The 13494-nt window shown below is 45.1% G+C and overlaps 1 protein-coding gene across 1 annotated transcript; it reads right to left on the reverse strand.

Moving 5' to 3' along the window:
* On the reverse strand, window positions 1–4723 carry Mrps17 (mitochondrial ribosomal protein S17). The gene is made up of 3 exons (XM_045144043.1): window positions 4654–4723; window positions 3883–4022; window positions 1–454 (listed from the first exon to the last, which is right to left on the reverse strand). The coding sequence occupies exons 2-3, from the start codon at window positions 4003–4005 to the stop codon at window positions 185–187; spliced, it is 393 nt and encodes a 130-aa protein (XP_044999978.1). The 5' UTR covers window positions 4006–4022; window positions 4654–4723; the 3' UTR covers window positions 1–184.
* Between the last annotated feature and the right edge of the window lie 8771 nt (window positions 4724–13494).

The raw sequence follows: 13494 nt of genomic DNA on the forward strand, positions 1-13494 counted from the left end.
CACAGTGTAATCTGAAAGTATATTCACTGGAAAGAAACTGACACATGACCATAAACCTCATAGAAAATTATAACCCTTTTACCTCATTCACTTCTTGCTTTTGCAAGTCCCCCAAGAGAAACTGACAGTCCGTAATGAGTTATAAAGCAAACATATGAGTCTTTCCCTTTGGCTTCTAGATGCTTCACTGCATTGAAGTGACAGACGGTTCTTCCAAACTTTTGGATACATTAGTAGGTTCCGAACTGAGTGGACTCTCCAGGTAGGCAGTTCCTGCACAGGGTTTTCCTGTCACTGGATCTATGACTCTGCCAACTTTGAAAATGATCTCCGCCAATTCATGCTTCACATGCTTTGTTCGTGCGACGGGCAAAGCTTTGAGGAGCACAATGTCCCCAACAGTGCATTGCTGAAGGGCATCGTGAGCAAAGTAAGTTTTTCGCTTATTAAAATACTGTTGAGAGAAGGAGAGGGACAAGTCAGTGGTCCCATCTGTAACTCGGCAGTGCAGTAATAAGAAGTAATAGGGGCTGGAGAGATGGCTTAGTAAGGTCTGACTCCCCAGAATCCATGTAAGCCAGACACAAGGTGATGCATGTGCACAAGGTGGCACATGGGTATGGAGTTCAATCGCAGTAGCTAGAGGCCCTGGTGTGTCAACTTTCTCTCTCTTAAAAAAAAATGAAAAAAAAAAAGGGCATGGTGGTGTACACCTTTAATCCCAGTATTTGGGAGGCAGAGGTAGGTGAATCACTGTGAGTTCAAGGCCACCCTGAGACTACAGTGAATGCCAGGTCAGCCTGGGCTAGAGAGTGAGCCCCTAACCCAAAAAACAGAAACAATAACAACAAAAAAACCTAACAGGTTGGGTGTGCTAATGCACACTTAAATATACTTACATACATACATACATACATATTTATTTGACAGAGAAAGAGAGAATGGGTACGCCAGGGCCTCCAGCCACTACAAACAAACTCCAGATGTATGTGACCCCTTGTGCATCTGGCTTACATGGGTACTGAAGAGTTGAACTGGGATCCTCTGGCTTTTCAAGCAAATATCTTAACCATTAAGCCATCTCTCTAGCCTGGTGCACACCTTTAATCCCAGCACTCAGGAGGCAGAGGAAGGAGGATCGCTGTAAATTCGAGGCTCCCCGTGAGTCTGAGGCTACCCTTGAGACTACATAGCAAATTCCAGATCAGCCTGGTCTAGAGCAAGACTCAACCTCAAAAAAACCCAAAACAAGCACTGGAAAGATGGCTCAGCAGTTAAGGCACTTGTCTGCAAAGCCTAAAGACCTGGGTTCAATACCCCCAGTACCCATGTAAAGCCAGATGCACAAAGTGGTGCTTGCATCTGCAGTGGCTAGAGGCCCTGGCATGCATTCTCTTTCTCTCTCTCTGCTTACAAAAATATAAAAATAGGGGCTGGAGAGATGGTTTAGTAGTTAAGGTGCTTGCCTGTGAAGCCTAAGGACCCAGCATCAATTCCCCAGGAACCCTTCCCAAACAGATGCACAAAGTGGCACAGGTGTTTGGAGTTTGTTTGCAGTGGTTAGAGAGCCTGGCACGCCTGTTCTCTCTCTGTATCTGCCTCTTTCTCTCTCTCTCAAATAAATAAATAAAAACAAAATAGTTTAAATATATATTTTTTAAAACTTAAAAACAAAAACAAAACAAAACATGGAAGTGCTGAGTCTGGTGGTTCAAGCCTATCATCCCAGCTATGAGGGAGACTGAAACAGGAGGATTACAAGTTTAAGACAGCCTGAAACAGAATGGAGCAGTTTCAAATAGAAGCACTAGGAATATAGCTGCAAGGTAGAGCAGTTGGGTAGCATGTTCAAAGCTTTAGGTTCAAAATCCAGTTCCAAAAAATCTCCAGGAATGGGTTCAGTGCAGGGAGCTTGGCTAGTATGCACATGGCCTTGACTTCAGTCCCCAACAGAGCAAAAAAAAAAGAAATGAAAAACAGGAGTAGGCCAAAGAAGGCGGAGCCTTAGAAGACCTGGTCTGTTGTTATCAACTGTGTGTGTGAACCTTCTAACCCTTTCTCGTCTGTAGAATGGAAAGATGCCTGGTGTAGCGAGGGTGTTAAAAACAATAGGTGGTTCTTGAATGCAGCTTCTTTTCCATTCTTGGAGCCAAGTGTGGAGCTAAGTGCTTCATACGCTTGATAACATCAGCTCTCCTGATAAATTAGAGCCTTGTGTTATGGTGGGAAGAAAACAAGAATGGTTAAGTGACTTGGCAATGGAGAGAGCTGTCAATAGGCATGAGAAAAGGCTCCAGTGGGAAGGGTTTACTATAGGGCGAAATGATCATTGATAGAGAGATTATTAAAGGCTGTGGCCTAAAACTCTCAGGGACAAGATCAACTCTGGAAAAAAAAAATCATTGCCACTTTCTAAAAATTAACCAGCTAATTGTTGTACTGGAAATTTCCCAAAGTAGTTGATTTTTTTCCCAAGTCCTGGCTCGTTTTTGTGTATTACTTCTTCCCTTCTCCCCTCCCCCCACAGGGGGTCTCTCTCTCTCTCTCTCTCTCTCTCTCTCTCTCTCTTTCTCCCTCCCTCCCTCCCTCCCTCCCCCCCCTTCTCTGGCCCAGGCTGACCTGGAATTCACTATGTAGTCTCACGCTGGCCTCGAACTCACAGAAATCCTTCTACTTCTGCCTCCCAAATGTTGGAATTAAAAGCGTGTGCCACCACACCCAGCTCTCTTTATTTATTATTATTATCGGTTATTTTCAAGGTAGATGATGATGATGATGATGATGATGATTATTGGTTATTTTCGAGGTAGGGTCTCTCTCTAGCCTAGGCTGACCTGGAATTCACTATGTAGTCTCAGGGTGGCCTTGAACTCACAGTAATCCACCTACCTCTGCCTCCCAAGTGCTGGGATTAAAGGTGTGCACCACCATGCCCGGCTGGCTCTCTTTATTTTTTATTTTACAGAGAGAGAGAGAGAGAGAGAGAGAGAGAGAGAGAGAGAAAGAAAGAAGGAAAGAATATGAATGTAAATTGCCTCAGCCACTGCAATCAAACGCCAGTAACTTGTGCCACCTACTGGGCATGTACAACCTAGCGCTTGCCTCATGTTTGTGTCTAGTTTAAGTGGAATCTGGAGAGTCGAACATGGGTCCTTAGGCTTCGCAGTCAAGTGCTTTAACCGCTAAGCCATCTCTCCAGCTCCAAATGTCTCTTTATTGAATATACTTTCCTACGATAATCAGGGAAGAGAAATGCAGTGTGTGTGTGTTTGTGTGTATGTATGCATATGTGTGTGTGTGTGTGTATCTCCTGCTGTGGGCCATTTTGTACTGGGGAATTGAATCAGGGCCTGTGAGGCTTAGCAAGCAGGTGCCTTTAATCACTGAGTCAGCTCTCCAGCTCCAAAATGGGGTATCTTGGCCTCTGTTCTCACAGTGCAGCAATTCATGAGAATGACCTGGTATGTGTGTATGAATGAGGTTATGCCTCCAGACCAGCAGTGTCTGCCTCACTTCAGATACTCATCACACCTTTTGCCAACAGGGGAGATTTTTCAGCTAAAAACCTAGGACAGGATAGTAACTTACCAATGTCACTTTGAAACTGGTGGTATTGGGCTGGAGAGATAGCTCGGCAGTTAAGGTACTGGTCTGCAAAGCCTAATCTTTTTATCTGCCTCTCTCTCTCTCTCTCTCTCCAGTAAATAAATAAATAAGCTGGGCATGGTGATACATATCTTTAATCCAAGAGAATCACTGTAGGTTTGAAGCCAGCCTGAGACTGCATAGTAAATTCCAGGATTCTAGGTCAGCCTGGTCTAGAGCAAGACCCTACTTAGAAAACAAAAACAAACAAACAAAAAAAGTGGTGATATTTCTCACCTTTAATAAGTAGGGATCCAGAACAAGCCTGGTCACTCTCACTTTAGCCGTTTTCTGCATCGCTGTCCCAATCACTTTCCCCACAACCCATTTGGCATGGACGGATGAACGAACTATTGACATTATGTGGTTTTGGACCCCTGAAAAACAAATTTCAAAGTTTAATACTCTTTTGTTGTTGTCTTAGACTTCTATGCAGCCCAAACTAGCTTTCGGCCACAGCTTCCCAACTGTTGGCAATGCACGTTCGTATCACAATGTCTGTCTCAAAGTTTTAACATTTTAATAACTTATCACACACAGTGTCCATGTTCAGAAACAGCATCGTTGAGTCAGAGACGGATGCACACCACACCTTTCCCATCCTTAAGCAACCACCTGTCATTATAGTTTTTGCAAAGCAGCAATCTAATCTAAGCCTCGTTTTACCCACTCTGCGAGGTGGGCATAAACTCACAAGGATGCTCACAAGGTGAAGACTTAACTACTGGTGTACAATCGAGCAAATAACCCCTGGTTAAGCGTCCTTCACCTCCCGCTACCTCATTCTCTCCCTCCCAGCCCACGACCTTGGCCAGGAGCCTGAGGTCCCTCTGCAGGGACGCGGAGGCCCGGACCTGGGGCTCCTTCTAGGACAGGTTAGTACGAAAACCATCACTCGGGATCTGCAAAAACTGACAGACGAGTCCTCCAGCTCGGGCAGTTCTTACACCGAGTTCTTACTCGGGCGCCTCCAACCTACCAAAACCCACACGTCGGGGCCATGCTCACCTCCAAATTCTACTCCGGGACCAGGGCGCCCGAAGCCGCCGCCGCCGCCGTCGCTGAGTGATGGCGTCACGCCGCCCGCTGGGCCCGCCCCGAAACGCTCTTCTCATTGGCCGCCGGCCCTGTCGCTCTGGCTAAAGGCAGAACTTCCCCGCGTCCGTGAGAAAAAGGACCTCGGGCGGAAGTCGCTGCGGTTTATACCTTCCCCACAAGCATTGGGATAGGAGTGCAGGAGGTTCCGACCTTCTTCTGTCCCATCAGGTTTTCTCTTCTGTCCGTGATTTCCCAAGCGTTGAATGTACAGTGCCTTGCAAATCAAAGGAACAGTTTTATGCATTAAACACTGAAACTTGGGCGGGCCGTGGTGGCGCCCAGTACTTGGGAGGCAGAGATAGGATCGCCGTGAGTTCGAGGCCACCCTGAGACTATATAGTGACTCTGGGGGTGGTGGTGGTGGTGGTGGATGGAATTGAAACTTGGGCTGGAGAGATGTCTCAGCGGTTAAAGGTGCTTTCTTACAAACCCTGCCGGCCTAGGTTCGAATCTTCAGTACCCAAGTAAAGCCAGATTGCACAGCGGCACATGCATCTGGAGTTCCTTTACAGTGGCAAAAGGCCCTGCTGTGCTCATTCTCTCTCTCCTTCTCTCTCCCCCCGTCCCTCTCCTTCCAAATATATAAAAATGATGGCCGGGCATAGTAGTGCACTCCTTTAGCCCCAGCACTAAGGAAGCAGATGTAGGAGGATCGTTGTAAGTTGGAGGCTGGGCTATAGTGAGACCCCACTTCCAAAACAAACAAATAAACGTTGAGCTGGAGAGATGGCTTAGCGATTAAGGTGCTTACCTGCAAAGCCAAAGGACCTAGGTTCAATTCCCTAGGACCCACATAAGCTTGATGCCCAAGGTGGTGCATGTACCTGGAGTTTGCTTGCAGTGGCTGGATGCCCTGGTGCACCCATTTTCTCTTACCACCCCCATGCCTCTTTCTCTCTCAAATAAATAAATGAAAATAAAATACTTTAAAATAAATAACTAAATGTCTAGTATCACACAGGTTTTATCAAAGTCTGGGAGATGAAGCCTGATGTAGTTGCATATGTCTCTGTCATCCTGCCATTTTGTAGGTGAAGTCAGAAAGATCAGAAGTTCAAGGTCATACTCAGCTACATAGTTTGAGGCCAGCCTGGGACATACAGGACCCTATTTAAAAAACCCAAACCAGGAGCCAGACTTGGTGGCTCATGCCTTTCATCCCAGGACTTGGGAGGCATTGGTAGGAGGATTGCCATGAACTCAAGGCCACCCTGAGACTGCAGAGTGAATTCCAGGTCAGCCTGGGCTACAGTGAGATCCTACCTCAAAAAACCACCACACACACACACACTCTCTCTCTCTGGGGCTGGAGAGATGGCTTAGCAGTTGAAGTACTTGCCTGCAAAGTCTAAGGACCAGGTTCAATCCCCAGTACCCATGTAAGCCAGATGCATAAGGTGGTGCATGCATTTGGAGTGTGTTTGCAGTGGCTGCAGGTCCTGGTGCACACATTCATTGTCTCTCTGTGTCTGCCTCTTTCTTTCTGTCAAATAAATAATAAAATATTTTTTTAATTTTTTTTTTATTTATTAATTTGACAGCGACAGACACAGAGAGAAAGACAGATAGAGGGAGAGAGAGAGAATGGGCACGCCAGGGCTTCCAGCCTCTGCAAACGAACTCCAGACGCGTGCGCCCCCTTGTGCATCTGGCTAACGTGGGACCTGGGGAACCGAGCCTCGAACCGGGGTCCTTAGGCTTCACAGGCAAGCGCTTAACCGCTAAGCCATCTCTCCAGCCCAATAATAAAATATTTTTAAAAAAATCACAAAACAAGAATATGTGAAATGAAAAGAAGTCTGACATAATAAAATGCATTTTGTGCCAGTTGTAAAAGATGTTTATAAGCTGGTTTATAGGCTTCCTGATGCTACATTTTCAGATAGAGGGAAGACTGGGAATACAGTGACTTATTTGCAAGTCAAATTGAACAGCTAACAATAGCCTTTTGGAACTGGATAAAACTGGAGGGTCAAAATATAGGCGTGGTCAGTCTTAACTATTGAGCGATTTTAGCAAAAAAGGAAATAAAAATTCATCCAGGGCTGGGAAGATGGCTTAGTGATTTAGGCATTTGCCTGCAAAGCCAAAGGACCTTGGTTCGATTCCCCAGGGCCCACGTAAGCCAGATGCACAAGGTGATCCATGCGTCTGGAGTTCGTTTGCAGTGGCTGAAAACCCTAGAGCGCCTTTTTTTTTCTCTCTTTCTCTCAAATAAATATATTTTTTTGAAGTTAAAAAAATCTTCATGCAATTAAATTGCTTAAAAAAATGGGTAAAGGTGGGAACTGGGGACTGGCCAGGTTGGGTGGCTTAAGTATGTATGAATGGGTAATTCTTTATGAAGTATCAGTCTGACTTTGTGATCAAATAATGTGTAGGAATTGAATTGTCTGATACTGACGTGTTATAGAGGTACTTCAGAGGCTTCTTGATTTACATATTTAAGGTTCCTAAAATTATGCCATCCCTTTGGCTGTATCGCAAACTGTTTTAATCCACAGTTGTGCCTTATTGTCCTATTAATTGTATTCCTCAGTCCATCAATAAATACTTGTGGTTAAAATAAAACAAAACAAAACCCACGAAAAAAAAACAAAACAACAACAACAACAACTTCATCCAGGGCTTGAGAGATGGCTTAGTGGTTAAGGTGTTTGCCTGTAAAGCCAAAGGATCCTAGTTCAACTCTCCAGGCCCCATGTAAACCAGATGCACAAAGGCACATGCGTCTGGAGTTCGTTTGCAGTGGCTGGAGGAGCTGGTGCGCCCATTCTCTCTCTCCCTCTCTTAAATAAATATAAAAGTTTATTTTTTTTTAATTTTTATTTATTTATTTATTTGAGAGCGACAGACACAGAGAGAAAGACAGATAGAGGGAGAGAGAGAGAATGGGCGCGCCAGGGCTTCCAGCCTCTGCAAACGAACTCCAGACGCGTGCGCCCCCTTGTGCATCTGGCTAACGTGGGTCCTGGGGAACTGAGCCTCAAACCGGGGTCCTTAGACTTCACAGGCAAGCGCTTAACTGCTAAGCCATCTCTCCAGCCCTAAAAGTTTATTTTTATTTTTGTTTTTTCGAGGTAGGGTCTCATTCTGGCACAGGCTGACCTGGAATTCACTATGTGGTCTTAGGGTAGCCTCGAACTCACGGCGATCCTCCTACCTCTGCCTCCCAAGTGCTGGGATTAAAGGCGTGCACTACCACATCTGGCTCAAAAATAAGTTTTTTTAATTAAAAAAAATTTATCCATATCATAGAGCCAGGGCTGTAGCTCAGTGGTAGAAATCTTGCCTACCATGCACAAGGTCCTGAGTTTAATACCCAGTACATTAACAACTACAACACAATTAATCTGTCCAGCTCATTTATTTCTTAGTAAACATTTATGGAACACATTCTCAAACTCTGCTACACACTGGGGGTGGGAGTGGGGAATGAACTACAGAGGACTCTCACCTTCAAAAAGAGCCCGGTGTGGTGGCGCACGCCTTTAATCCCAACACTTGGGAGGCAGAAGTAGGAGGATCGCCGTGAGTTCGAGGCCACCCTGAGACCACATAGTGAATTCCAGGTCAGCCTGCGCCAGAGTGAGACCCTACCTCGAAAAACCAAAAAAAAAAAAAAAAAAAAAAAACCAACTAAACAACAACAACAACAAAAACCAGGGAGATGGGTAACAAGTATAAAATAAGTACAATGAGAAAAGAGTGTAACACAGCAAGCACTCCCCCCCAACACTACTATCTGGAAGCTGTGTGTTCTGGTCAAACGTGCAGCGGTCCCAGGAGTAGTGACAAGTGAGAACCCATATGAAAATGTCCCAGGCTGACCTGAAATGGGCTGATTGGGACTCCAAAGAGAGAAACAATGAATGCTAGGGGAGATTCGCACGAAGCACTTATGAGAACTTCCCCTTATCCATGCAATATAAGACACAGGGATGTTTGACTTAGGCACGTCAGAGCATGTGTACACGTGTGTAGAGGTCAGATTATGATGTTCCTATGAGGGTTTAAGGAATTTTGGCTCTGGGCCGGGGCAAGTTTCTTTCAGTGTTTTGGGTGATAACCTAACACCGTTATCAGTGCCTGGGAATGTAGCTAACCTAGTAAGAAAGTAGTCCTGGTGCTGCAATCCTCTTCCTTCCTTCTTTCTTTCCTCACTCTTTCCCTCTCTCTCTTTTCTTTCTTTCTTTTCCCCTCTCTCCTTCCTTCCTTCTTCTTTCCCTCAATCCTTCCCTCTCCTCTTTCCTTCTTTCTCTCTTTCTTTCTTTCTTCTTTCTTTTTCTCTTTCTCTCCTTCCTTCTCCCTCCCTCCCTCCTTCCCTGCTTTCTCTCCCTCCCTTCCCCTTCCTTCCTTCCTTCCTTCCTTCCTTCCTTCCTTCCTTCCTTCCTTTCCTGTAGGGACACAGGAAGTAGAGGTGCTTGTTGAATGACCTGATAACAGGACATGGGATATGTGGAGGGTCATTTGAGGCAGAAAGGAGAGCATGTGGAAGGGGAAGGGCACTGAGGAGAACATTATGTGCTGAGCAAAAGTCTCACATTGCCAGGATAAGGAGTGTAAGGAACAGTGGCAGGAACTGAAGCTGGGTAGAACTGGGCCTCTCCCTAGGCTGCATTTCCTTTATAAAAAAAATATATATTTAGGGAGCCGGGCGTGGTGGCACACAGCTTTAATCCCAGCACTTGGGAGGCAGAGGTAGGAGGATCATTGTGAGTTCAAGGCCACCCTGAGACTACATAGTGAATTCCAGGTCAGCCTGGACTAGAGCAAGATCCTATCTTGAAAAACCAAATATATATATATATATTGTTAGGGCTGGACAAGTTGATCAGTCCTTAAAGCACTTGCCTGTAAAGCCGGGTTCAGTTCCCCAGTACCCACACAGTGCCAGATGCACAAAATGGTGTATGCAGCTGGTGTTTGTTTGCAGTGGCTAGATGCCCTGGCATGCCCATTCTCTCTCTCTCTCTCTCTCTCCTCTGCTTGTAAATAAATTAAAAAATAGCCGGGCGTGGTGGCACATGCCTTTAATCCCAGCACTCGGGAGGCAGAGGTGGGAGGATTGCCGTGAGTTTGAGGCCACCCTGAGACTCCATAGTGAATTCAGGTCAGCCTGGGCTACAGTGAGACCCTACCTCAATAAAAACCAAAAAAGAAAAAAAAAACAAAAAAATATAGATAGATAGATGCATACACAAACATACATACATATATTTATTAAGCCAGGTGTGTTGGTGCATGCTTTTAATCCCAGCACTCAGTAGGCAAAGGTAGGAGAACTGCTGTGAGTTCAAGGCCAGCCCGAGAAAACATAGTGAATTCCAGGTCAGCCTGGACTAGAGTAACACCCTACCTCAAAAAAAAAAAACAAAACAATAGAGAGATAGACAGACAGATAGATAGATGGATGGATAGATAGAGAGAAACACTGAGAATACCAGGGCCTCCTGCCACTCAAAACAGACTGCATACACATGCTCCACTTTGTGCATCTGGCTTTATGTGGGTACTGGGGAATTGAACCTCAGGCCACTAGGGTTAGCAAGCACATGTCTTTAAACTGCTGAGCCATCTCCCCAGGCCCCAGGCCCCAGGCTACATTTCTTGTCTCTGTGTGACGGTGTCATGTTAACTTTTCCTGGGGAGATGTGAACAAATGTCTACTCACCCCAGATAGGGCACTGACAACAGCGCAAAGGAAAGTTACCACCCGAGTGTGGCTTAGCAAACCAGTGAGTTTAGATGACCCAAAAAAGAAGATGAATCACCAAAATCTCTCGCCCCGGCACAGGTGGAGATGAGTGCACTTGCAGGGAGTTTGGCTGGTCAGGAAATCTCTCCCGCAGCTCGTACTCTTCATATGTCCCTGGGGAGGGGCTCCATGAGCCTTGTTTCAGGAACATTCTGAGACCTGTGAGGTCCTGAGCCTTGTTTATTTTCTGAGCCTCAGTGAGCTTCCAAAGGTCCTAAGTCTTTTTTGCTTTTTCCCTGTGTTGTGTGTACGTGTGTGTATGTGCACACATATGTGATGGCCAGAGAACTTTGGGTATTCTTCTCTATTGCTCAATCACATAGTTCCTGAAATGGTGTATTTCCCTCAACCCAGAGCTTCCTAGTGATTCTCCGGTGTCCGCCCCTTTTATAACCCATGAGCTGAGGCTGGAGAGGTGGGATCAATGATTAAGGTTGCATGCAAAGTCAGCTGGCCTCGGTTTGATTCCCCAGTCCCTATGTAAAGCCAGATGCAAAAAGTGGCACATGCATCTGGAATTCATTTATAGTGGCAAGAGGTCCTGGTGTGCTTTCTCTCTTCTTGTAAATAATGAATTAAAAATATTTATTTGTTTGTTTTTGAGAGAGAGAGAGAATAGGCACTTCAGGGCCTCCAGCCACTATAAATGAATTCTAGATGCATTTGCCACTTTTTGCATCTGGCTTTACGTGAGTACTAGGGAATCAAACCTGGGTCCTTAGGCTTCACAGGTAAGCACTTTAACTGCTAAGCCACCTCTCCAGTCCCAATTATAGAAAATAAGAGATTGAGATGGGGAGGTAATATGATGGAGAATGGAATGTCAAAGGGGAAACTGTGGGGGGGGGGCGAGGGAGGGTATTACCATGGGATTTTTTTATAATTATGGAAAATGTTAATAAAAATTAAATTAAAAATAAGAAAATAGGGCTGGAGGGGTGTGGTGGCTCATGCCTTGAATCCTAGCACTTGGGAGGCAGAGATAAGAGGATGGTCAATGATGGGCTGGAGAGATGGCTTAGCGGTTCAGCGCTTGCCTGTGAAGCCTAAGGACCCCAGTTCGAGGCTCGATTCCCCAGGTCCCACGTTAGCCAGATGCACAAGGGGGCACTCGCGTCTGGAGTTCGTTTGCAGTGGCTGGAAGCCCTGGCGCGCCCATTCTCTCTCTCTCTCTCTCTCTCTCTCTCTCTCTCTCTCTCTCTCTCTCAGTCTCTCTCTCCTCCTCCTCTCTGTCGCTCACAAATAAATAAATAAATAAACAAAAAAAAAAAGAGGATGGTCAATGAGTTTCAGGCTACATAGTGAATTCAGTCTGGACTAGTAAGAAATCCTACCCTGAAAAACAAAACAAAACAACGACATATATAGATGGCATAGCAGTTAAAGTGCTTGCCTGTGAAGCCTAAGGACCCAGGTTTGATTCCCCAGAACCCACATAAGCCAGATGCACCAAGTGGCGCATGCATCTGGAATTCGTTTGCAGTGGCTAAAGGCCCTGGCATATCCATTCCCTCCCTCTCTCTTCTTCTTTCTCTCTCTCAAAGAAATAGTAAAATATTTTATTTTACATATATATATTTTTATCTTAGAGACAGACTTGGTACGCCAGGGTCACAGCCAATGCAACCAAACGCCAGACGATTGCGCCACCTAGTGGGCATTTGTGACCTTGTGCTTGCCTCACCTTTGCGCATCTGGTTTATATAGACTGAGAGTCAAACATGGGTCCTTAGGCTCCGCAGGCAAGTGCCTTAACCACTAAGCCATCTCTCCAGCCCAAATAATAATAATAATAAATATATACATATATACAAACCTGCAGGGCGTGGAGGTGCACGCCTTTAATCCCAGCACTCAGGAGGCAAAGGTAGGAGGATCACTGTGAGTTCGAGGCCACCCTGAGAGTACATAGTGAATCCAGGTCAGCCTGAGCTAGAGTGAGACCCTACCTCGAAAACAACAACAAGAAAACAAACAAACAAAAACCCCAAACAAACAAAAAACCCATGAGTCTCTGGAGGATATTCATTCAAATTACCAACAGTGTCTCAAAAAAAGTCATGAAAGCCAGGTCTGTGGCGGCACACAACTTGACAGGACTATTCTTAGATGATTTTGGGAAAACTGAAGCCTCAAAAGTTAAATGAAAAAAAAAAAAAAAGTTAAACGGGGCTGGGGAGATGGCTCAGTGGATAAAGCACTCACTCTTCAAGTGAGATGGGAGCACCCGAGATCAATCCCTAGACCCCACATACAAAGCAAGAAGCCAGCACTCTGAAGCTGATGGCAAGATAGGTAGAGACAGAAAGGAGAAGCTCCCAGAAACTCACGGTGAGGGCAGCAAAGAAGCACAAACAACAGTAGGGAAGGCAAGCACCTTAATCGCTAAGCCATCTCTCCAGCCCCCAAATAAAAGTTTTATTTTATTTTTTTTTAGCTCTTGCCTAGTTCTCTTTTTTAATTTTTATTAACATTTTCCATGATTAAAAGTTTTATTTTTATCTTTTTATTTTTAAGTAGTTTTAAAAATATTTGTTTTATTTATTTGAGAGAGAGGCAGATAGATAGAAAGCAAGAGACAAGGAGGGAGAAAATAGGAATGCCAGGGCCTTCAGCTACAGTAAATGAACTCCAGATGCATGTGCCACCTTGTACATCTGGCTTACATGGGTCCTAAAGAAGCAAACCTGGGTCCTTTGGGTTCACAGGCAAGTGCCTTAACCACCAAGCCATTTTAGCCCTTAAATAGTTTTATTTATTTATTTATTTTAAGTTTTTTGAGGTAGGGTTTCCACTCTAGCCCAGACTGACCTGGAACTCACTCTATAGCCCTAAGATGGTCTTGAAGTACCATCAATCCTCCTACCTCTGTCTCCAGAGTGCTGAGATTAAAGGTGTGCACCACAACTCCTAGCCAATGTTAAGTATTTTTTTAATTTTAATTTTTTTGTTTTGTTTTTCAAGGTAGGGTCTCACTCCAGCTCAGGCTGACC

Source organism: Jaculus jaculus, chromosome 2 (assembly GCF_020740685.1).
Source record: "Jaculus jaculus isolate mJacJac1 chromosome 2, mJacJac1.mat.Y.cur, whole genome shotgun sequence".
Classification (NCBI taxonomy): Eukaryota; Metazoa; Chordata; class Mammalia; order Rodentia; family Dipodidae; genus Jaculus; species Jaculus jaculus.